General features: G+C 39.1%; 2 protein-coding genes across 2 annotated transcripts in view; one reads left to right on the top strand and one right to left on the bottom strand.

Annotated features, from left to right (window-relative positions):
• Window positions 1–4,553: 4,553 nt before the first annotated feature.
• hsd17b3 (hydroxysteroid (17-beta) dehydrogenase 3) lies at window positions 4,554–11,813 on the bottom strand. The gene is made up of 11 exons (XM_070833818.1): window positions 11,618–11,813; window positions 7,756–7,802; window positions 7,344–7,419; window positions 7,106–7,213; window positions 6,910–6,977; window positions 6,238–6,282; window positions 5,898–5,932; window positions 5,688–5,769; window positions 5,543–5,608; window positions 5,251–5,400; window positions 4,554–5,143 (listed from the first exon to the last, which is right to left on the bottom strand). Exons 1-11 carry the CDS (start codon window positions 11,766–11,768, stop codon window positions 5,024–5,026), a joined length of 948 nt encoding a protein of 315 aa, XP_070689919.1. The 5' UTR covers window positions 11,769–11,813; the 3' UTR covers window positions 4,554–5,023.
• Window positions 11,814–14,691: 2,878 nt separating this feature from the next.
• Window positions 14,692–26,003, top strand: part of ipo11 (importin 11) — a 116,200-nt gene continuing 104,888 nt past the window's right edge. Inside the window, exons 1-4 of the mRNA XM_070834330.1 lie at window positions 14,692–14,784; window positions 18,508–18,660; window positions 20,207–20,307; window positions 24,723–24,795. Of these exons, the coding sequence (XP_070690431.1) occupies window positions 18,523–18,660; window positions 20,207–20,307; window positions 24,723–24,795 (312 nt within the window). The 5' untranslated portion in view covers window positions 14,692–14,784; window positions 18,508–18,522. The remainder of the gene's footprint in view (window positions 14,785–18,507; window positions 18,661–20,206; window positions 20,308–24,722; window positions 24,796–26,003) is intronic.

Below are 26,003 nucleotides of genomic sequence, written 5' to 3' on the forward strand. Positions count from 1 at the left end.
TCAGTTTCTAGATAAGGCTGCAAAATTGCTGAAAAACAGAGTGTCTTATATCCTAATTTTGCACAAAAAGACACTTGTCCTCTCCGACCTTGTCTTGAAGGTGGGATGGAGGGAGGTCTACGCTTTTGCTCCTTTCAGAACAAAAGGAACAGAAAATTGTGTGTTTTCCCATGGGATAAATATTGAGAGAGCAGAGATATAAACGTACGGAAGAAAGGCTTTGCTGAGCTGCCTGAGTCTCTGTTGCACTGCCAAAGGCCTGTGCGTCACTTGATCCATTGTTTAGTGTAGAGAGGTCTCGGTAAGCAAGCGACTGCCTCCCTGCTCCAGCTGCAGCCTCTCTACTGTTTATGTTTGCAGGGCCCTTCGCCTTGAAGTGAGGCTACACAAGCAAAGCCTGGCCATATGTGAGCACTGGGCCGTCAGAGAAGTCACTGGCCTTTTCTTTTCCCTTTTTCGACCCATTTCTCCCCCTCAAACTCTGCCTTGTTTTACCCTTTCTCTTCACTACCTTCCACTCTCATTCATTCATTCTCTCTACCTACACCCCTCTTCCTTTTCCTTGTTTGCTTTCCCTTGCTGTCAGTGCAGCCCGTCCCTGACAGCCTGCTCTTTGGGAGCAGATGAAGGGTTGGAATTATCTTCTTGAGTTTCAAAGACCTCCACCCTGAATGGGAGAGAAGTGGTAGGTATTATTTCTCCTGTGCGAAATAATTACCCCTAAAGCTCCTCTGTGAGAATGATTCTCTGTGTGCTCAGCTACAAAGATTGAGAGACAAAGTTGTAATTATGTCACAGAAGTATTTCAGCTGGTATAAATATTCTAATATTTATACTGGTGTGTCATACTGACAAGCACAGCACATTCAGGAGATGGAAACCGTTCAGAGAGAAAGCCACTAAACGAAGTATGGAGTCAAAAATGCATAGTGTATGTAATTGGCTATTGTGGTTTTATAGCTTTCCAATAATTCACTCAAAATATTTTTATTGGGAGTTCGGCATTATGTAGTGTTTGAGGAAAACGGCCATCTTGATTCAATAATTACCTTGTTAGATTGGATGTTTTTTTTTCAAACAATAAGGTGAATGAGTTCCAGTCCTCAAAGTAAAACTGGGTTCACCTGGAGAATTATTTGTGAGGCGGGTCTAGTGTAGGAGTGTGTGTATGTGTCTGATGGTTAGTGATCCTGACCTTGGCTCCTGGGTGGGCTGCAGTGGCTGTGTGCTTGTCTTGGATCATCTTTGGACCCTTCTGTTTACTGAAACAACAAGCAAGCAATGTCCAGGGAGGAGAGAGGAGTCACACAGGGAGCATCCTCAAAGGCAGCACCTCTCTCCTTTTCTTTCCCCTGCCCAAGCACACACACACACACACACACACACACACACACACAAACTGCATGTAGAGACTTTCCTTTTAGCCATGACCACCCACATAAGCTATGGTCACCCAGTGCAATGAAAATGATGACTTTGCTTTGACCGCTTTCTTAATGAATCTCTCATCTGCCAGAGGCGTTAGACATGTTGAAGCCAGTTAATATTTGTGCTAAAATATGATCCTGTTGATGGGAAAACCATTATTCTGTGAGTGCAGGAGAGGAGGAAGCGAACTTGTCTTGGATACCCATAACCTGCTATTAGGAAAGTAGTAATATTGACTTATCAACTCTGAGAAGCTCATTTGATGTTAGATAGGCTTTGAAACTGGTAAATTAAAAGGTGTCATAAATGTGTTTGCTCCATTAAATTGCAGATCACCTCAGGTGAGGAAAGTCCCTGCTCTGAAGAAACCCATGTAAACAACTTTTTTATTTCAGCTGCAGGTGACACACACACTGCTCAGACTGTGGCTTTGACGGAGGTGCAGCTATAGGAACATTACAGATGACACACCTCCTGGAAATTCCCTCTGGTAGTGTCAATGTATTAAATCAAACTGTTTGTAGTTAGTAGTTTGATTACATTAAAAAAAATCTCCAGATGGTAACTTTGCTGTAGTTCTACTATGTTCTGTGTGACATAATTGGTAACAACAGCAACAACATAATTGGTAATCCTGCACCACAGGAATAATTTCAAAGTGTAAGGCTTGATCATTTGTTTGTAAGAGAGGCTAAAGTGTGTGTGCATCCGCTCTGCCTGCTGCAGAGCCATATTGTAGTCAGTTAGAAGACACTATGAAAACTTTGCATTTTGTGCCCTCTAGTGGCCATGCTGAATGTTACCACAAGCACAGGAGCCTGAGGAAGCTACACTGTGAACACATGACATCCTTGATGTGCTTTAAATTGATGAAAACGTATAAGGTCCAAGGATAACGGGTGCTGTGTGTTGTACAGACTGTAAAGACCTCCAGGACAAGTTTGTTCTTCAAAGTGATATCATTTATTTATTTGAGAGGAGCAACACAGATTTCAGATTTTATTTCAGAAAAATAAAAACTGATTTGATTTGACTGTCCTATATTTCTTACACAACATCTGAATGATCTCTAGACTCCAAATTGCTACTCTTTTGCCCCAGGGATCCTTTTTGAAATAAAGTTTGACGGCTCACAAGTTATGTTTGAGCGATACACAAATTGTTCAGTCTAGGCTTTTCTTTAGAATAATAACAACTAGTGGAAGAGAGTCAGATACAGCAAGTGTCTTAACTGTCAGTTTGCTTATTTCTAACCAGCTTTTTCATATCTCATCTCACAACCACGTCGATAAGATGCTGATGTTTCCAAAGATCAGTCAGTAATTCTGATTCATAATTGCAGTGGTATGACTTATTACTGCTCACAGCAATATGAAAAAAAATTGACCCACTTAACTTAACAAGACTTCGTTTATGCTTATTGCATATCCACTTTGAAAAAGATGTAAAATCACAGGATAAATGTATGTGATTTAATACTTACTCTTTTGTTATCATGGTGGTGCTGATGCCAGGTATGAGGAGGGCACAACAGACCATTATGTGCTGTTCATGTCAGTGTCACAAGCATAAGGTGAACACACACACTGCTATATTACATGTTTAAGTACTAAAGTTTTGATCTCACTGTATCTCCTAACCTATATTGGTCTCAATCAGTTAATCGGTTTATTTATATAGCACCAATTAGACGACGGTGGCCAAGAGAAAAAAAAACAACCCTATAATATAAAGAAATCTCAGACAGAACCTGGTTCCAAGGTTGCGGCTGGGTGTTGGCTGTGGGAGGGAGAGAGAGAGGACGAAGTGCACACTTGCTGTGAATCTATAAACACTGTTCAGTGGAAATCAGGATTTGGTTAAACATTGGGTAAGTGAAGGTCACAGTCACAAAGTCATGCTGGGCTATCAAACATTTATTAAACCCAGAGAATGAAGTGGATATCATGAAGTTTCCAAAGAAATGAAACTCTACGTCAGCCTGAAATTGGGGGAAATGCACATAAACTGATGCAAAAGATTTTAATTTACCATTTAATGAAAAGGATTCAGCAATAATAAGAAATAAAAAAAAAGAAGTGGGTTTTAATATATAATTTATTGTAAATAATTAATGATGTTATAAGATAGTACATCATATGTTTGTGAGTGGAACAAGATGTTTCCAACCTTAAAGCACCTAATGATGAAATCTAATGAAACTGGTTGTTAAGGCACTGAACAGTAAAAGATAAACATTAATCAAAAAATAAATAAATAAGATATACAAAAGAGTTTTATTGTTCATATACATATTAATACCAGGAGATTTCAAAGGAACCTCCTGCCCAAGGAAGGTCAAATATAATAGTTCACAATCCCATAATACAAAAACTATAAATTATAGGCCTATTATAATTACTATGGGTCTTTGTAGCTGTCAAAATCAAAAATATTTTGCTAAAAATCCATTACTATTATAGATTTGATTTTATATGAATCATATTGGAATCATATGGGGTGAATGCAGACTATTCTTTTGTGAAGAAACAGTCAGGCCAGGAATGGATCATCTGAGCTCAGGGTCAGCCTGACCTCTCTCTCTCTCTCTCTCTCTCTCTCTCTCTCGCTCTGAGATGAGGGAAGGCTTGTGCACACTTTAAACACTGTACATCCTCCTGTAAGCAGGGGGGTATCAAACCAAGCTCTCCAGTCTATTCTCTTTTCTCAGGAACTACGTAGAAGCTCATCAGATCTCTTCCGCACCCAACTGGTTTTGTGGATATCAGAACGGTGACTGACACCACAGCACCACAAGTTATACTCATCTGATCAAATGTTTCCTACATCTCAGAGGGGGAAGGAGGATGCTGATGTCAGTTGCAGGTATGTTTGTGAGAGGGGAGGGGAGTCGAGTGGAGGGGGTAGGGTGCCAGGCTCATTATCCCTCTACAAGATTTATGACTATGGGGAACAACGCAATTTTGAGATATCTATTTTATAGCATTGACATCCCTGTCTAAACTTGTACTGGGAGTGCCAACTGATATGGTTTAGGTGGAGGTATGGGGGATCTTTTTGTTTTTGTTTTCATTTTTTTAATCTGATGTGGTTGTGGTTGATGAACAAAATGTGATGTTGTGACTTCTGTTTCATAAAAACCTATTGGAATGTGTTGAAGGCAATATACACAAATACACAGAGGGGCCAAAAAAAATGTTAAAATAAAAAATCTATTGATGCTGTTCTTACAATAATATGGGGCAGATGGATTGACAAATATGACAAGTAAAAATGAAATAATATTGGTTGTGAAACTATGCACTCCTGGTGGTAGCCCCCAAGGGTGCACAGGGGGCTTCATGTCCCTGAATGGCAATGAATTTAAACACAGTGTCCACTAACTGATGTATCAACTCCCCTAAACAATAAGAACTGAAAATAATAATACCATTAATGAAAGTGCTTTCCTGAGGGCGACTTACACACAGTATACAAACAACTTTCTTGAGTCAACAGTATGTTTGAATGAGAAATAAAAAACATAAGTTTCTCTATGTCAGTCCCATAATTGTAATGTTATATTACTGATCCTGGTTATTTATTCCTATTATTCTCAAGATGCAGGGATGGATGCCTTCTGTTCTTCTAATTTCTTCTTAACATAGTCTTGCAGACTGTGTAGTATACACTGTGCATACAAAACCTTGAGAGGAATAGTCCGCAGTAGCCAGCCCTGTATGTGCACATACACACACACACACACACATGCACACACATTAGGGACAAATTAGTCATTGTCATTGTTTTGCCTCATCAGATGGTCGTAGTAGTAGGTCTTACCAGAACTGTGTGTCTGACACTGCCGTGTGTTTTGTCTCCAGCTCTGACGTACTGCAGGGAGCTTTTTACAAAATCTTCTGGTGACAGGGTCACTGTGTTGACTTGCTGGTAAGATGCCATTCGAGTAGACACCCCAAAAGGAGCCACCGCCTGAGAAAACCAGGTGAACAGAGAGAAAGAGAAAGTTGTGAAAAGATATTCAAGATTTGAAGAAAGAAAATCACCTTAAGTCATCCTATCTTTCCTTTGATTTAAAGACTTGGAGGTGGAGTCTCAATAAGAATTCAAGTACCTGAACAATAATCCCTTTATCTTTGTATTCAGCTTGAAGACCTTGAGAAAATCTTTCCAGAAACACCTTTAGGAACATGAATTAGAGCACAAGTGATCATACAATGTGATTCAGGAAACTAGAGGTGTACTGGTGATGTATTTACCTTAGATGCAGCATACAAAGTGTACAGGGGAAACGGAATAGAGGCAATTCCAGATGAAATATTCAGAATCAACCCTTTCCCCCTGTAGAGGGAAAAACAAACAATTGTGGTCTTAAATTTCTAGCCAAAAGCCAAAAAGTGTTAATCATCATGTTGTGATTTTATCATATTACATATTACAGCTAATGAAGAAAACATAGATTAGGAAACCTGTTCTCCATGCCTGGAAGGATTATTCTGCACATCTGGATGGAAAATTAACAATAAATTCAGATATGAAACAAATGCTTGACAGACTTGCTCATTGGTTTGGGAAGAAAACAAATAATCTCACACACTTTCTGTCAGTTGTACTTACTTTATTAACAATGTTTCAGTGTGTAGACTTTCATTGGGCAATGTTTATGTAGATAAAGACCATATGAACTATTGCTAATATGGCCCCTAAAGATATAAGGACCAAAATGTTGTAAATCAAGTGAGTAACTGATAGGCAGTGTGCAGGATTCTTTGGTTTTAGTTTTCGCAAATACCAAGTATACACTCTTACCTTGGCCATGGTTTTCACATTGCAGTTTATCACATTTGTAATTGTCTGAAATCATAAATAAACATGGATCCCAAGTAAGCTGTCATCATTGATGAGGTAGAGGTACTAGGTACTATGTATATGCTGTTATTCCAAAGTAAAATAGTTGCATAATGCTGCTTTAAGGGGTGGATCCAGTTAAGATTTAATAAAGGGCTCCTTAACTAGAACCTGTACATGACTGTCAATCTGTACTCAACTCCTCTTCTCACCCCGTTCCAGTTATCCAGTCACTTCTGTTTGGACTTTCACTTTGTCAGTAAATCATTGAACTGTCCCTTTCTGCCTGGATGGGTGTGCTAAAGTACCCCCCCCCCCCCCCCCCCCCCTGCTGCCTGAATTCACCCCCATGATTGCCAATGGGGGTCTTGCCAATGATTTCACACTATTCCACTGGTGTGCAGGTGGTGATAACATGCCAAGATATGCACCAATGTGTCAGCAAATACAGACAACAAAACATGGATGTAAACAATGTTTGATTTAAAACACTTAAAAAACAAATGTTTTACGAGGAAGGAAATGCATTCAGCACATTTGTTAGAACTCAAGGATACACACACTATGTTTTGGTAAGAGTGAATGTAAACATAACTTTTGCTGGTTTAAAGGAAAACTCCTCAGGACTCTGACCTGGTTGAGGTCTGCACACTCCAGGAATTCACAGGGGATGAGGTTGGGCAGCATGCCTACGTTATTGACTGGGGTAGAAAATAACAGGAGGTCCATTATCAACAATCACTGATAAAGACCTGTTTCTTGTATTTGGTGTTTGCAGAAGTAATTAACATTTCAAATATTACATGGAAGAAAAAGAAAAGAGCCCAACCTAAAACCCCAATGTTGAGGTCGCCAAGCTGACCCTCAATGTCACTGAAAACGTTTTCCTTCATGAAGTCTGTGACTATCACTTTCACCTTCTGCCCTGTGGTATCACCTATGAGGAATAAGAATGTAGCATTAGCAATATGCTGTGCTGATGTACTCCTACAGATGACAGCACATTTAGAGACATGATCCAAAGCAGAAAAGAATAAAACAGCTGAATACAGAAAGCAGGTTTTTACCTATTTCCTTGGCCACCTGGTCCAGTGAAACTTTGGTTCTACTCATGATAACCACATTCATTCCCTGCTCAGCCAGCTGAGGGAAGCAGCAGTGCAGTGGTAGGTGGTGGGAGAAATGAAAAATGTACAAATTGCAGAGACAGAAATTAGCACGTGTGCATCTGATAAAAAAAAAAAGTATGATAATATTTTAACCTCCATGATGAGGTGGGCAGAAAATAACTTCAGGTACAGTCTTTGTTGCACTGGTCTGAAAATATAAAACATCAAAAACCTGCTAGAGGTAAAAAGTTTTGATGTGGGAAAAGGTGTTTTATCTTTAATCTTAATTTTTAGTGTCCTTTATCTTCATTTAGACTTCAGAAATGTTTTTACGTGCAACCACACGTTTGCCGTGTAAACAACCACTTACCAGAAATGCATATGCTCTTCCTATGCCTTCTGAAGCCCCAGTCACCACTAGAACAAGGATGCAGGGATTAGTGTGATATAGTATGACCTCCAGCGCTTGTTATGTTCTCTTGCAGTTCCCTTTCTAAACACTGGGAGCAACGGGTATCAGAGCTGCACAATGTCATCTCCCTTCCTCTGCTGTTAGACAAATCCCACGATTGTCTTCATGTTTGTTTAAACTGTACTTCACCCACCCTGCTCTGACAGACTGTACTAATACACCATGTCTCCTAGTTCAGATAAAAAATCTCCTGAGAACAAACAGGAACTGCTTGTTTCTAAGTGCTTGTTACTCTCCCATCTCCCCCTGACCCAGTAAGGCTCAAAGAAAGGCTCTTTTCCTCAACATTATCAGACACAAAGTGATGGGCAGCCATATTTAACTAGGCCTGGTTTTCTAGGACTGTGATGAAATGGGATGCAGCTTTTGTCAGCATGGGAATTTGCCAAATGAAATGGCTATACAAGTGAGTGATCTGAGACTAGTAACTGCTCCAATACAGCCTCTTTTTTCAGCTGAATACACAAACTGAATGCTCCTTGCAATTTTGTGCACACTCGTTTGTTTCTTATCAAATGAGAGAAAGTGTCAGATTACAAAGCTCTAAGCTCTAAAACTTTTGGGAAGTTCTCACATATTCTTTCTGAGAGTGTCTTCCACGGTCACAGGAATAAAGCAACAGGATGTTTTTTGTTTTTTTTCCCTAAAAAGTTTAAACATGATGTGGTTCTCTGGAAGACTAACGATAAGGTCTGCCCACTCCACACTCAGGCAACATAAAGCTTCATGAGATTCAACACCTCTAAAATGGCAAACAAAAATCAGTTGACCCTTTGTCATATCCCACCCCCTCAGGTCACTGAGCTCAGACTAAAGTACGCAAAAGTCTGCTCCTCATCTTTAGCTCTCAGTTTTTTTTTGCTGACATGTTTGTTTGCTGACTAACATCGACCCTGTAAATTGGTTCAAAACTTTTTTGATGACATTTTAATTTTCCCCTCTGACTCACATGAAAATGAGAAACATGAGAAAGGGTCTCGAAAATGTGTTTGATGGATACACAGACGGACAAATTGTGGACAAATTTAGGACATTTTGGAATAGACTGGAGGGCAGCATGGTGGTGCGGTGGTTAGCACTGTTGCCTCACAGCAAGAAGGTTCCAGGTTCGAATCCTGGTTTGAACCTGATCTTCAAAACTATCACGCAAGTGTGTGCATCTCTCCAAGGCTACAGCCTGTCCGTCCTTGGGAGCTGGATCTCTCCTTCACTGTGGTGCTCCCGGAGGTTTCTCTTTTCCCACTGGGTTTTTTGAGTTTTTCCTTCCCGAAGAAGGAGGGTCATAAAGGGAAGGTGATGCCTCGGACAGATCCACCGGACTGATCCATTGGCCTCATCGACTGCTGGACTCTTTATTAGATTGTTTGTTCGCTTACACTTGTTTATTTCAGTGAACTTTGTAAAGCACTATGAGACACTCTGTTGTGATATTGGGCTATACAAATAAAATTAATGTGTCCTATCTTGAAGATTCCTGGCCTCAATCCAGCATCCCTTCATAATTACAATTTTCAAATTTTACATTTTTGAAAAGTTGGTTGCCAAGTAGCTGTAAGTAATCATCAGAGTTACGGGGTTTGGTGACCAATTTTCCGGCACTTTTTCACTGCCACTACCATCAGCATGGTACTACTTCAAGTTTAACACATTGAAATGAAATCTTGTTGGTTATTTTGTGCTCGGCAGCCAACATGAAGTTGTTCGTTAACCAATGCTAGCTATTGTGAAAAGCTGAAATGCCATCTAAATCTCTAACTAGGCTCGACAGTTACTTCTTACTTGCATTTGAGTAAATGGTCAGGGCTATTAATGTTTGCACTGCATGTTTTTACAATTTTGGAGTAATTGTTATACAATTATGGAGAGTAGTATCAGCGAGTATTGTTATTGAAAAGCATTGCCAGCATTTGTATGTATATGTATTTATAAAATCCCAGTGATACCCATTCCTATCAGTCAAAGAATATCGCTGACTATGAATATACTGATATATTAGTTCAAAATCAACCTCATCTTATTGATTATTCCTGACACAAGCACACATACACTGTCCACAAACACAGACACTATTCAACCAAAGGCACAGACACGCATGCAGCATACATACTGTAAACAATTTCATATACATTGCCCTCAGTGGACTCATACACTATATTTTAGGCCACTGGAAATTCAATAGATTCATATCTGAAGAAGACAAAAAGTCATAAAAAAGTGCTTTCAGAATGTCAGGGCAGAAATGGACACAGAGGAACAGGGTTTCTGCAGGGTAGAACACTGTGTTCTGATGGCTATTTTTCCTCTGTGCTGGAGTGGAATGAAAGTGGACTTTGGGAAGAAAGGAAAAATAAGCCCAGTATTCTGTGTTTTTTATGAGGCTTCTTGTAGCACTGTGGGAAACTGAAGAACCTCTTCAGGAGATGCCAAAGAATGTCTTCTAAGTCAGTGAGACTGCCATGGGACCTGCAGTGGTATGTTTGGTGTAATTACTAGGAGACGACCAGAGGGTTGTGCCAGAGCACCCCTAGTTGTGTTTGGTAAATAGAATGGTTACAAGTTTGATTCCCTGCACCGACTGGAGAAAAAAAAGTAGTCTGTAATCCCTTTTTACAACTTACTCTAACAGCACTTTGATTCAGGAAAGCAGAGCACTTTTTACTGTTGCACTGTGAAACATAACTGATCCTCTTACTTTAAAAAAACTGCGACCTTATCTCATTTCTGCTTACTACTAAATTAAACTAACTTAAGACAACCTTCTGGTGAGGAAAGCAATTAAACTTATCAGCTTAAGTAACCTTCACTTAAAAGTATGAGTGAGGAGAAACCATCCACAACATCCAGCTAAGCTTCCCAGCATGCTCTGAGGCAATGTATTTATGGACATAAATTTAAGATAAGCTGTGCTCTAAACCATCACAGATTTCGTATACAGTCATTAGTTTTCTTCACGCTGTTTCTATAATGTTTCTAATGGTTTGAAGGAATGCATTGTGTACCATGAGAGAAGTTATGTGCACCATTAAGATATCAATGTGCAGGTCATTGGCTACTCATTATGTTTTTAATGAGATACTTACTTGGCCCTGGGTTCTTTTTGTTGTGATTACCCGGTTAAATATACTCAAGTATATATTTTACTCAAGTAAAACACCCATGACACCAGTTAGCCTCCCTTGTCATACAATTATTATTTTACTATGACCCCATTGGCTGTGAACATTTTGCAGATAAACCCAGAATTAATGTCAGTTTGGCAACGGTATGTTTTGTAGATACATAAATAAAAACCCTTTATGAGATCTCTTTTCTGCCAGTGTAAGCAACTGCTCCACAGCTTCAAAAGGGATAGTCAGAACATGCCACTTTAAGTTCAGATATTACACAAGTGCAATCATGTTCAATAGTGACAAATCCTAATAGGTAGAACTGGAAACTTTTGTTTTTCTTTTACAGTTTTACAGCCATATTTTCTAAATCAGTGAGCTCAGTCAAGTAAACTACTGTATTGTTTCAGTGTTTGAACATATGCACTTTCATGAATATCAATGTACAACCATAATATTCACTTGTATAAACACACAAATGTGGTGTTTTATCACAAAACATATTAAATTCTTTGTTATGACTGTGGCTGACATCCTCATGCTATTTCATCCATCAATCAATGTCCTGATATAACCACAATGACCCACTGTAGGTCTGAGCTACGTTACAGTCCGTGCACGCGCACACACGCACGCACGCATACACAGCTTACCTGCCCACTCCCCCATGGAGGTAAAAAAGGACTTAGACAGTGGAAACCATAGTTTTGGAAAAAGCATCCTACTGAAAAGCACCAGTTTCACTCCATAGTAGATGGAAACTGCAGCACCAAGAGAAATGAAAAATAACTCCATTAATTCCATGCTTGTCTGAATCAAAAAAAGATTAAGCCTCTCTGTGTTTGTGCCTGCTCTGAGAGAGCAATTTCAGCTCAGTGATTCAAGGAACTAACCCTGCCAGAGAACACTCCCATTTCAGGAGCACACACACATACACACACACACACACACACACACACACACACACACACACACACACACACACACACACAGTCTTTCACTCTACCCCTAAATTGAATGCAAATACACACACACACACACACACACACACACACACACACACACACACACACACATAGTACATGTTGTACTTAGTCTCTGTGCTTTTTAGGAACTAGGGTACCAAGTAAAACAAGTGATTTCTTGGAAATCCAACCATTAGGAATTCAGGAGTAATGATTTTTATGCTCAAAACCTAAAAATCTAGATATTTTCCCACTTAGGCTTTGGCTTCAAACTAACATATAACTATATATAATACTAATCCATCCATCAATGGACCACATCTTTTCTGGTCACTGTTGTGTCAGATGCCACGGATCATTTACCTCTTTCATTGTATACAGGATATAGTTATGCCAGTTGAGATGCAGTGATATGTGTAGAGTGGGTACCACACACTAGCAAAATGCCAATGCAATCCACGACAGGCCTGGTTAAGGTTAGTGCAGTGTGAAATACTGGCTGGAGTGAAATATTTGCTGGTTTGTTCTTGTTTTGTTTTGTTTTTTAACACTGTCACCTGCCTATATTGCTGGTCTCTTAAAAGCAGTTTGTGACTATAATCAGTCATATTTTTTAAACTGATCTCCTGCCTTTCATCTGACTGTCCTTGTGTTCTGTTGCTGACGATATGCCTACTGTTGTGCTCACACTTAGATTCTGTGCAAATACATAGATTATTTTCCTCAAGTATTCACACTTTCTCAAATGCCTACCTGGGTGACATGTGTGGTAATTGCCCAAAACACATTAAAGCTCCTACGTGCAGGGTGTACAGTTTAATAGGATTGGGAATTATCTAATTCAAAAACAAAAACTAATGGCATCAAAATGTTGTTTATGAAAGTCTGAATTTGAGAGTTGTTGAAATGGGACACATATGCAGCTACTCTTTTGCATCAAGCAGACTGTTTCATGTGTTAGTAATTGCTCAGACTAAAAACAGCAACATCTTTAGTCTCTGTCCTGCAAAGCAATGCTAAAAGCCACTTTGGTGGGGGCATGTTTAGTTGGAATATCTTGTGTGCTCTAAACCATATTTGATTGCTGTAATCTTATGGAACTGAGATGAATGTGTAATAAGATGTTTCCTGGGAAGAGCATGAGTGGTAATCTGAGGGGAGGAGTGCACATATGTAAACATATGGTTGTTGAGGAAACTTGTTTATATTATACACTTTTGCCCATAAAGTTGGAACAATTGTTCAATACCCCCAATTTTGTTAAAGCCTGAATACACAGTTTGCAAAGATTAATTGAGGTTTAAGTTTCACTGTGATATGTTTGGAAGAGTTTGATCAATAAAGTTGAGAAGATATAAACTTTATTTATCAAGAATAAATCACATCGTCACAATCATTTCATGAGAAGAGGTAAAAAACATTTTATTCCAACTTTAAGGGCAACAGTGTATTAGCGGTCAGTTTAATATGTCTGGTCGTATTCGACCATTGTAGACTATGTTGCAAATCAATGAACTGGAGTGATGTGTGTAATATCAAAGTTTTATTTGGTTATTGCATCAGTGTGATGAAGTGCTTTGATTTGTCAGGTATTCAATTTGCTCAGTTAATCAAAAACAGACATTTCAGTCTGGTGATTTTTATACTCAAGGACATTAACAATGAACTCATTATTCTTTTGAGTCATTACATATTTGGAAAAACAAAATGACAAACATTCTTTGGTCAGAGCCTCTAATTTATGACTTTATGCCTTTGGACTGTGGACTTTTGGATGGACAAGAAAAGCATTTCAGGGATGTCATTTTGTGTTGTGGAAAATGGAGACACCATTTTTCATTCATTTTAGACACCTAACATAGAATTGGTTAATGAAGAAAATATTCGGCAGATTAATTGATCCATCTATCCATTGTCTATACCGCTTATCCTTAAGGGGGGCTGGAGATAATTTCAGCTGACATTTGGCGAGAGGCGACGTTTACCCACTCAATGACAGGGCTGACACATAGAGACAGACAACCATTCACACCCACCGGTAATTTAGAGTAACCAATTAATCTTGCTTGCATGACTTTGGACTGTGGGAGGAAGCCCGGAGCATAGGGAGAACATACTCCACACAGAAAGACCCCAGGTTCGAACTGCAAACCGTATTTCTGCCGGCCGTCAGATTCAAACCTGAAACCTTGCAACAGTGCTAACCACTGCACCACTGTGCTGCCAGATTCATTGAAAATGAACATAATTATTAATTGCAACCCTAATTTGATCCATAACACCCACCCCTAATGTAGCATTCAGAAATACAGTTTCCTCATGCAAAAGAAGCACAACATTTCTTATAAAGACAACTCAAGGTTTTTTTTAATAAAATAGTTATGCATTAGTTAAGCAAGAAGCAATGGTATCACATACTTCCCAATACCTTTAAATGTGCTCACAGATTTTACAACTTTTAGAGTTGCTGGAGATTGTATCAGTTGTCATACCTCACATCTAGCCTGTTAATGAGCTCACATTTTTTAACACAAAATATATCATATATGTATTATATAAAATACATCATATAGTAAAGAGGAGAAGACTTGCTGACATTAATATTTTATATGTAGTGTAACACAGTGATCGTCCATCCTTATGATTAACACACTAGCTGCACATGTGGATCTGCAGCTGGCTCAATTTATTCATGACGCCTACCGAACCTCATGCGTCATCAGCACGCGCCTGCTGTGTAGCTCGCGCCATTCCTACAAGCGTGTGTTTCCATCTCCCATTACATTACCATTTGCAGAGCTCAAGCAGCCACTGTTACGAGCATATATTCTGTTTTTCTACCGCCGCTGTCTTTGGTGAGTCCGCTTTTATATTGGTCCTCTGAGACATTTGCTCGGGGAAAGACGTTAGTTAGCATGACGGACACTGTCGGCCCGCGGTCTAGCATTGAATAAGTTTAGCTTGCTAGCTAGCCCAAAGTTAGCTTTGGTGTTTGGGAAAACGTTTGGCACGGTGTGAACACTCAGGGCAGCCCGTTTCATTAGTGAATGGGCTTGCATTATTTTGATTATAGAGAGGGCCTCCTAAGCTACCTAGGCTATGTAATGAAAGCTAACGAAAGTCAATTGTGAAGCCAAATAAGTGAACTGTTATGGTGCAGCTGCTGCTCCCCTCAGACTCCTTTTATCATTGAGCTTGTTTTGGTTCTCTTTGCGCTCCATAAACACGTTTCTCAGCAGATTTGATTGTGTCGTGATGTTTAAGTCTTTATCATAACATTTCAGTGCTGTGAATGAAGCCCGTGGACGCATATCTGTGTACTGTAAAAGGGCCAGAGCAGAGGACAAGTTAGCTTCAGTGAAATCATTCGCATCGTTAATGACGTTTAGGCTAGTTGGTAGAGCTGTATGTCATTGCACATGCAAAACACCAGACATTTAGCTGGCTAACATTGGATAAGACCCCCAACACACAGTGCTGACTGCAGAGGGTCGTTCACACAGCTAGCTACGACACAACAACAACACTGCCCTGCTAGATTACCCCGTATGTTAGCAAGCCGTCTGACACAGTTTGCATCTGCTCTGCAAATTAGCAGTAGCAGACAACAAGCAAGTTTCATGTTGTGAATTTCTTAGCATGTACTGGTCAGAGCACATGCAAAGTTGTGCTTTGATTTGTCAGCACAGTCCATATAAAATGAGGCAGTGGGCCTTTTTCACAGAGGACAATTTTATATGTCACAGTAAGAAAAACATAGGTCTAAATAATGAAAACAATACAATGTCTGAATTCCATCTAGCTGCTTTGTTGTCAGAATCCTGATATTGTACATGTTGGCTCACTGTCGCACTGTCATGGCTTACTGGGATGCTTGAACAGATCTGGATCATGGTTAACGTTATCAGTAACAAGTGTGTCTCTCCAACCACTACCAGTCAAAATGTCTGCAGTGAAAGAGGTCTATGATGTGATTGATCTGGTGTACTGCTAGAGAAGCAGCACCAACAATAACTGGCCACATTTCAGCCATATATGGTAGTTGTCCAAACATGAGTATGCTTCACCAGTTAGTGGAAGTTCAACACAGTTTTGAAACCGCCATCATATACAGGAATTGTGGGCAGACTGTTGACTGGAGACACCTCACACTGATGGCCTGTCCTTTTTCGAGGGTTTCCCTGCTGTGAGCAAAGTCCCTAACCTGAGCGACCTAAATAATCATCTTAAGAGTCAGTGTCAGCACTGAGAATGTTCCCCCAAATCATATGAGAGAGAATTAAGGTGCGTCTGTGTTCAAACGTTTATAGTATATGTAACACAGACATGCTAGACACTGATATCATATTTGTTCATCTTGACAACGTCTCAAGATACCAGACAGCTCTCTGATGTGTGAACATCTTTCTCAACACTTATCCCATTCAATCACATCACAGAATGCCAAAATCTTTTATTCTGTCTAAGCACTCAGCTGAGAATGGGTGTATCCCAAGCTGATCTACAGAACTATTGTTAACAGAGTTGAACAAGAGAATTTAATGCCTCTGTCATGGTCTTCCACATAGATAACTTTACGCTGTTGTTGCCATCACTGGATTTTCCTTCCTTTAACTAATTAACTATTCAAATTTCAGCCAGTAAGGGACAATAATATAGATATTAACTTTTTTTGTGATTGAGATGCCGAAGTCACAATGTGAAAATGTTAATATTGCTCAGCCCAAGTCATGGTTGAAAGGTATCATCACAGCTTATGTTGACATGCACTCTAGTATCTGGGCTTTGAGTCTTATCCTGACTTTGTGGTGTTTGGGGTACGTTAACATGGAACATAGCTTTCTGATGGTATGTGCCAGTGAAAGCACCAGTCATTGTTTGCTCCACATCCAACTTCTCTCTTCTGTACCCCATCAGGTGACGACTTCTCCATCCGATCACCAGTAATGGAAGATGAGAGCAACAATGCGATTTATCCTCTGCAATGATGATGTCTGACTTGCACTTTAATTTCAGTGTGTAGATCATGATTTCATAGGTTATCATATATTTTACGTAACTTGAGTTGACGATTGCAGAGACTGGAGTAGGTACCTCTGCTTATATTAAGGTGCTCCAGCAAGTATTTATGGTTCTCAAAACGGGGATAAATGCTCATCCAGGTTTGTGAAACCTACAGAAATACCAGTGTGTATGTGCATTAAATGCACTCATTGTTGCATCATGGTATGCTGGTAGAATTTTTTATCTCTGATGTGCTTTTATGTGGAAAATTATCTCTGAGGAAGCTCCCTCATAGCAAGAGTTGTGTGATTGTCTACCAGAGATATAATTGCCCATTAATAATGATATTCAGAGTCGACTGGTATCACTCTTGCTATGATCATACCTTATGACCCCCCAAAAAAAGCCTTTACTGAGTCGTCCTTATAAACTTGTTACTGAATTAATTATTCATGGACTGGTGTTACAAGAATCAGTCTCACTTATGTGACAATAGGTGCAGCCAAAGCACTGCTACTGTACTTGCGTGTGGAGCCAGCACTAATGCACATGCCATTTACAGAGGCACATACTTACATCAATATTTGTTCCCGGGCTGTAGATGGCAGCCTTGCTCAGTATTTCCCCCCACTCTTAGTGAAGCATGCTAATGAAAGATCACTTCTACCACATCACCTATGCTTAGCTCACAGATGGCAGATTCTCCAAACAGTCAGTTGCTCAGAAGAATGAATTCTTTACTTAATTAATTCTTTAAGATGATTGGTTGTTTTGTGAAGAGTTTTTAACATACTTTGTATCTGGATTAGCTGCTTCTTATAGCTTCTGACCAAAGTATCTTGACATGCTTAGTTGACAGAAAACTACACAGGAAATACATAATTTATTTCTAAGTTTTCCATCTCATGTTTGTCAGTGATATGCTGTGAAAGTATTGGGAATGCAGTCAAAGCTGTAGAAGAAGAGAAGTTGGCTATGTTTTATTGTAGGAAGAAATAAACCTTGTTATTTTTGTCATCAGTTATCATATTATTGACAAACTCCTCTGAAAATGTTGAGATCCGATCTCATAAGGAAGCATTCAAGATCCCAAAGTAGGTCTGGCAAAGCTGTGGTTTATTATCCTATCTGAGAATCCCCTCTTTGGAGCACAGATGCGACTGACTCAGGCACTTTCTTTGAAACTGAAAAAACACCTTGGGACCTGTGAAGCTGGGGTGCTTGAATACTATCTGGTATATAGAACAGCTCTTTGAATGGTAGAGATGGCTGCCATTGTTTCTATCAGGTGTGCTTTTCTTTATTCAGAAGGATTTGTTGCTTGCTCATTGTGTTTGACAGTGATTTCAGTCCTACTTGATCTATAATATAAATCTGGGAGAAGGGGATAAAGCTAGACAAAGCAAAAAAGAGGATTCCTTGTTGTGTCATTTTTTAAGGTGTAATTTGACTGCCTCCCCTTTACTATTTTAAAAGTTTTTTTTTCCTCTCAACTCAGTCAGAACTTTTCACAGCAAGAGCAATGAAACTCTTCTCTTGTCTGTTTCCTCCTGCTCCCCTCTCGTACTCCCCAGCAGATATATCCAGCCATGGATATGGACGGTGCCAGTTCAGTGGTGCTGCAGGCCTTAACCCAAGCTACCAGTCAAGATACATCTGTGCTGAAGCCTGCAGAGGAGCAGCTCCGACAGTGGGAGACCCAGCCAGGCTTCTACTCTGTTCTTCTGGTGAGAGATGATGGAAAATAATTGGAATAAGTGCTGGAATGAAAACTATTAAAACTTTAATGAATGGAGATGTTATTGATTGTGTTGTAGCCTATTTTACTGAAAAGCAGGGCAATGTTGGGTTTTCGCAAATTTTTAATGCGCTTCAGTTTTTAAGTAAATGCCGATTTTGTTGCTCACTTTTTAATAGGACGAGGTATCTTGCAATCTGCGTAACAGTAGCACAAACTGTAGTCACAGCAACAACAGAGGAAAACATTTGATTTGTATTAAAAGATTACTCAACTTTCCATTGAATAAGTTCATTAAAATATATTCAGATATTTTAACCGCAGTGGTTCTTTTTCAGTGTGAAATATGTGTGTTTACTGGCTCAGCTGGGCTTAAATGAGAAGACGGATTTCAGTTTGATCTCTGTGCATTCAGTAGAGAAATTGGCACTCGATGTGTTATGCACAGCTAACAAAGACCTTTTACATTCACAGGAAAATATATGATTTTCTATATTTTTGTCATGAATACATTGTAGAGAAGAGAGACAACACACAACACAACACACAAACCAACAATCTGAGAGCCACTAAAGCTAATGTGGCTTGTGGTGCCTTTAATTTGCTGACTTGTCAGATCTAACTTTTACACAGTATCTGCCATTTAAAAAAACCAATACAATTCAAAATAATATAATTCAAATACATGTAAGTCAGACGCGTTTTCTGTCCACGTGTGATTTAAAAAATGTAACCATAGTGGTGTCTACAGTTTTCGCTGTTTCAGACTTAAAAGAAAACCCGTCTTAGATCATCTTTGTCACCTATTTTATTGTTTTAGGAAACACAGATGCTTTGACAGGTCAGAGGATGTTCAAGGTTTATGCTTCACATTCGGTTTAGCTCCCTGTGCTGCCACAGTACATATCAATTACACCAAATGTCTGCAGTGTGCCTGTCTCACTTAATTTACGAGAATTATGTCTCTGTATATCACTATATCACTAGCAAGATGGTACAGGAGGGCCAGCATTAATAAGTCAAAGTTAAATTACAGTCACACTGATGGATCTAAAAAAAGTTAAGTGTCAGTGTGAAGATTTTTACTTGTATATTCAAGTAAAGCCCTGCCAAAGGTCTTCTGTTCCTTTGATTCAACAGAGGCATGTTTTGTATCTGCATTAAAGCGTTAATGACAGAAGACCCTACGTATGTTTACACAACATATGTTTCTACATCGCCTACACCTGAAAACGCAGGAGTCTGATATGAGAGAATGATTCTGAGTGTGTACGACTTAGACACTCAAGATCACAAAGCCAGTGTGCCCAGTATTTTAATAGTGTTGCTTCCTAAAGTGTTTCTTAATGGCTTTGATGACTTCGGTTAAAGTTGTTATCCTTTTTCTCTAGTTATTGTTTGAGCTGTCATACATCATTACACTGAGTCAGTCAGGTAATAGCAGTCCTTGCCTGCTATTACCCACTTGAGTTGACAAAACAATATTACCTAAGCATATATATAATAAGTATATATGTACATTTTTCCCCCCACAGAATATCTTCAATAACCACATGCTGGATGTGAACGTCAGGTGGCTGGCTGTGCTGTACTTCAAAAATGGCATTGACAGATACTGGAGGAGGGTGGCGCCTCAGTAAGTGCCTGCTTCTCTCTCTCGTTCCCCATTGCTGTCAGCCTTGCTCTCTCATTTTTCCATCTTAGGCTTTTTCCTTCTCCTCTCCTCTTCTACTCCTTCATTGTCTCATTCAATTTTAGTCTGTCTCTATTCGTCAGTCTTCATCTCGCTGTCTGTTTTTCCTGCTTTGTCATCCTCGTCAGATCTTTTTTGTCGCCGGTTTGTAGTTTCTTTTTTCTGTTTTGTCTCTTTCCTTCATTGTCTTCATTTTTTCAGTTGTCTTTTGTTTAACCATTTACAGCCTACGTCTCTAGTTCTGTCTCCGCCACTTTTCACAGCTTTCTTCTTTCTCTTTTTTACTTTTATTCTTGATTATTCATATCATTGTGCTCTGATTTTATACTCGTTTTATCCTTTTGTGTCTCTTTTGTCTGGTGGTAGATCGGCTTTTAGTATTCAAAGCCTATAGTCTGCCTATGGGTACCTGACCGGCTGCCTTTTGTTAGTTTTGAACTGAACATTTGCTCTCACATTCACAGGACAGTGGTTGGCCGGAGGTAATCAGTTCTGCCTCAGCACTCTGTGGCCACTCTTTCATCACTTAAAATTACCGCTGTTCTTTCTCTCTAAAGTTTTCTGCTCTCACTAAAGTTGTTTCTCTCTCGTCTCTTGAATTTGATTTGCGAGACTGCTGTGCAAGGGGTTTTGTTCCTTGGATTATTTATGTGGTTTGGACCACTGTCATTAATCCAGGAGCTGGATACTGCATGGGAAAGCACAATGCATGTGGTGTGTCAAGACATTTGATAATGGCGACAAAAGAGGACAATGAGATGTGATCATTAAAGTCAGAGCTGAAGGTGCGCAAATGTAAAGTGTACTCTGAGGAAAAGATGGTGGATGGCTGAAAACAGAAGAGCGCTATGGGAAGAGGGTATGTTTTATTGTGTGAGAACACTGGGCCCAGGTGCTTTTAAATAGGATGATCAGCACTCTGCCTCACGAGGACCAAGAGATCACATGGTATTACATGAGAATAGCTACCACGGTGGAAACGATATTCAGATCATTTTCAAATCACTACCAGTGGACACATTGCTAGCGTCACATGGTATATACCGTCACATCAACCAAGCCTAGCCATCCCTATACAAAGATGCAAGTCATAGTATTTACAAATTGACAGGCTTTTTATTTTTTTAATTCAACCATAGAATAAAATAGAATCACAATCCAACATGATGAAATGCTGTTGAAGTCCTTAGAAATGAATTATTAGAACCATTTTGATATTAATCTTTCCTTTTATTTCTGTGAGAAACTGGCTAAATGTAGATGATATGATGTCTTAAGATATTCTAAGATATTCTCTCAGTATTGTGCTCACACATAATGGCTCACTGGCATGGCTGACTGGGTCACTTAAGTGCAATGAAGCCATCATTAATGTTATTAGTTCCACCTGCACTTTTTCGTGCTGAAACAAGTCAAAAGGTCTGCTGTGAGAAAGGTCAATTGCTTTTTCATAACTTGAAAAGCTACTCATGCCATTTCATTCATATGTTCAAATGCAATTCATGTGTAAATGACAAAAGAACATTTTCAAAGTAAGCTAAAAAAACAATGGAGACACGGTGAAAGAAAAGACACTAAAGCTGACATGGCTTTATTTGCTGAATACTAATTTGCAATGTAGGTTATATGCTGTATATAACACATCATTGGATCTTTAAAATATGATCTCATTTCATATTAAAGCAGTAAAAGATCCAGAAATAAAGATTTGGAGACACACTTGATGTATTTTCTGGGTTTTCAGTGTCCCTTTCCATCTGTGCACATCACCAACATCCATTCTATGGTCCTAGTTTACAACAGTTCAAAAAAAGTGACTTCTCGAATGAGTAACTGACATTAAACTCTAAGCTCCTGACTTCAACTGAGGAGCTAATGTTATCACTGTCTTTGGTGGCTTTTCCACCTACTTGCATATAACTTCGTGTATTTAAGGAGACGTGTAAAATTCCAGTACATCATCCGAGAATTACTCTCTGAACTCAACATTGCAAACTGATGAAACATCAGTGAAACATAGTACGACATTCTCTGCAAGTGCTGTGTCCTGACTGATTAGACTGGTAGTGCCAGAATCAGCCAGACACTTGTTTTCTGTCAGTACTCGGGCAATAAAATGTTGTAAAATAAAATGACGGGTTATTGTAACACATTTTTGATTTGTGCTCCCTTAACTCTCAGCTCAGGAAGTTACACAGGTTTTGGCCAGGTTAAAAATACAATTAATAAAAGTGACATTTTTGAAAGCCACAGGTCAAGTAATAACAATAAATATAAATGATGGTTGAGTAATCAGGTGTCCCTTGAAGCAGTGTCTGTCTGCAGTCAGACAGAAGGGCACTTTCATCATCCACTGGTTTTACTTTTTATGCTTTTTTCTTTGTTTTAATGGAACATACAGGGGGTGGACACAATTTCATTAATGCACACACAATCTAATTAAGAGGGTGTGGGAGACATGCAGAGGTAGGGTGCACGATGTCAGTCAGAGATACTACGTAAAACAACTTACTTATTGTAGTTTGGCCTGCTTTGAGAAACCCTGATCTAATGCAACCAGAACAATTGCCCTCCATTGCTGTTAATCTCATCTCACATCTTCTACATGGGGCATGCACCTTGGCTTTTGACTGATTTGAGGCGTCTCCTCAATGTGATATCAGTCTGTTTTGCAAATGTAGTGTGTCATAGTCTGACATTTGAATGTTTTTTTTGTTAATGTGTCATGCATACAACCTCGCCCAGCCCACACGGGCTAACAAGACACCGCAAGTTTGTATAAACCAGGTCCAAAATACACTTATTTGCATAATTCTGTCAAAAAGCTGACAAGCATACTCATTCCTGTTTGCTAAGATCCTCTCTCCTCAACAGGGTTTTTTTTTTTAACGCTGAGAAAAAGATATGTCCATGTTTGACAGAGTGTAAAATAGAATTAATAAAGTCTGTCCTGCAAAACTAATGTATTAGTTGAAATAAAGAATCACGGTAATGAAAACAACGACATGTCACAACAAGCAGAAATGGAAAATCAAACTTCTAAAATGATTTCTTCTGCATCGAAAACCTCACTGAAACTATCTGCAGTTACAGTAAAGAGGCAAATCTGCTTTTGTTTTGTATTGTGGAAAAAATGCTTAAGCACAGAAACCAGATTCAGGTGATCTGAAACATGGGGACAACCATCAATAGAGTGAGATGAACTATAATCCTGTGCATCTGTTTTTCAAATTTAAAATGTATCCCTACCAACACCTTATCTGGCTGAAATGAAGTAAGGCGGCAGCCAAAAAAATTGGGAGGTTTGTTGTTTTCTCTCTCTTGTGTCAGGATAGCTTTATTCTCTGTGAATCGTCTTTGTGAGCTCAAGGAACCAGAACATCTGACGAATCTGAGGAAAAAAAGAAAATCGAGAAAGACAGAAAACAGAAACAAACAGAAAAAAGGCTCCAGCACACATTTGCTCATATATATATGTGTGTGTGTGTGTGTGTGTGTGTGTGTATGTGTATGTATATATATATAAAATGTGTGTCTTTTAAATCTCTCATTCATCCATATATTTAAAGCTTGCCTCACTCCCAAAAGATTACCAAAATATGTGTGTTTTAAATCTTGTTTCACTAATTCACTCTCTCCCCCCTAGTAATTCGTCTTCCGCCCATATCTCCTCTTTTTGCCCAAGGTTACAGTGTGATTCATTCCCCACATCAAACACTCTCCCACTCCCTGTAGCTTCAGCAGCAGTTGAAGTAGACAGAACAGGGTAAATTAGGGTAAAATTTTTTTTTTTTTTGCTTTATTGATTCACACCGTCACTCTTTTGCACACACCCACTACTTTGTTTGCAAAAACTAAGACTCATGTTGCAGATTACAAGATGGGAGTTGGAGGAGAGCAGAGGTTTTATCCAAAGCTTACCGATTAAATCAGGCAGCTGGCAGGTCCTGCACTATGGAGTGTCATACAGGGATTCAATTGATCCCATAACAACTTGGCAGGTCGATGTCATATTCATATCTTTACCATATTAAAGTTTGAGGTTTGCATATCCAAAATTAGATTATATGAGTCTCTTGAGATATGAGCTGCATGTTACAATGTCATCATAATCCATTGTGATGGCTCAGTGGTTAGCACTCTTGGCCTGGTAGTAGAAGGGTCTTCTGGGTCAAGACTTGGCCCTGGTACTACTGAGAGATGTCCTCCTTGTTACCTAGACATTTATATGTGTACTGTATGGTTTTGAGTTGATTTCTTTCCTTTAGTAAGTCCAGATATTGTGTCATGCTAGCTCTTTCTTAACTCCCTCACCCCCTTACGTCTTCTGAACATCTTTCTGGTTGGCTTGTTCGCAGTGCTTTATCAGAGGAGGAGAAGACATCATTGCGTGCTGGTCTCATCACAAACTTCAATGAGCCTGTCAATCAGGTGAGTGTGGAAAAATGGAAATAAGAATTAATCTGATCAAGCATCACGTACTGGTACAAATAAACTACCTGATTTTGATTACGGTTGCATACCATATAATGTAAAGAAATTGACTAAAAGCATCATACCACTTTTTGTATGTTATAATGATTGCATTATAGTATGAAAATACACTCTCAAAGGGTGATCATAATGTCATAAGAAACACTAGATCTGCAATTGTTGAATAAGTGTTGTCAATTCAAAACTATATAATTTATAGTGCAAGTCCCCTCCACTATAATTAGCCTTTACCTGTACTGATATCAAACTTGGTTGAATATTGGTAATTTGTTCTTCAAATAGACCCAGAACAAAGAAACTTTCATCATATTTTGTTTTCCTGCATTGCCTGCTTGTGCATTCAATGAAAGAAGTGTGCTGGGGGAAAAAAACCTTTAGAAGGCCAGTTGTTCTCATTAAGGAAGCAGCTCATGTGAAATACATTGGCAGTGTTTTCAGCGCTGCCAATGTATTTCAACCACCTGTTGACACCAAAACCAATGGCACCTAGACTTAGTTAGGTCTGACCAGCTGTTCCATCCAAACAAACTGATCTCATTTCAGACAAAGATGGGAGTGAGGTTCGCAGTTTTTATTCTTGTATTCAGGAGATAAAAATGCAGTAATGTAGGCAAAAATTGTTGCAATTGCAACAGTTATTGTCATAGTCCCAGAGGAAGACAGCAGTGAGTGTTATAAAAAGTTTACTGTAGACTACCTTAGATGCACATGTATTGATAATGATATGAGTAAACCTTCTTCCTGTGAGGAGACGGTGCTTAACAGTGCACCACCAAACTGCCCTAACATCTGTATGTGTGTTGGAATACATCATACCATCTCACACCATCCTTTTTACAATCCCAACAGGAAAAATAAAAGGTTAACATAGATGCCTGTATGCTAAATATGCAAGCCCCCTTACTATTGGTATGCTGAAATTAAAATTCTTAAATCTAAATAGGCTTAAGCAATAAATATAAGTAAATATATCACTTTAAAAAAGGAAATCAGAATGGATGATCAAAGACAATAAGTGTACATATGAGGACTTCATTTGAGGGTTGTGAAGGCTGATGATAAAATTCCCAGGGGAATGCTGCAACAAACAAATGAATCAGGAACCAGGCGGTGTTTAATACATGTGTCTGAGGGGACATGGAAGG

This window comes from Pempheris klunzingeri, chromosome 7 (assembly GCF_042242105.1).
Source record: "Pempheris klunzingeri isolate RE-2024b chromosome 7, fPemKlu1.hap1, whole genome shotgun sequence".
Taxonomy (NCBI): domain Eukaryota; kingdom Metazoa; phylum Chordata; class Actinopteri; order Acropomatiformes; family Pempheridae; genus Pempheris; species Pempheris klunzingeri.

What these genes read in the sequence shown, in the direction of transcription:
- hsd17b3 (XM_070833818.1), bottom strand. Translation starts at nt 11,768, where the DNA reads ATGGAATTAATGGAGTTATTTTTCATTTCTCTTGGTGCTGCAGTTTCC. An exon ending in CCAGGTGGCCAAGGAAATAG is followed by an intron (nt 7,214 to 7,343) that starts GTAAAAACCTGC and finishes TATTCCTCATAG; the next exon opens with GTGATACCACAGGGCAGAAG. An exon ending in GTGTCAGACACACAGTTCTG is followed by an intron (nt 5,144 to 5,250) that starts GTAAGACCTACT and finishes GTGCACATACAG; the next exon opens with GGCTGGCTACTGCGGACTAT.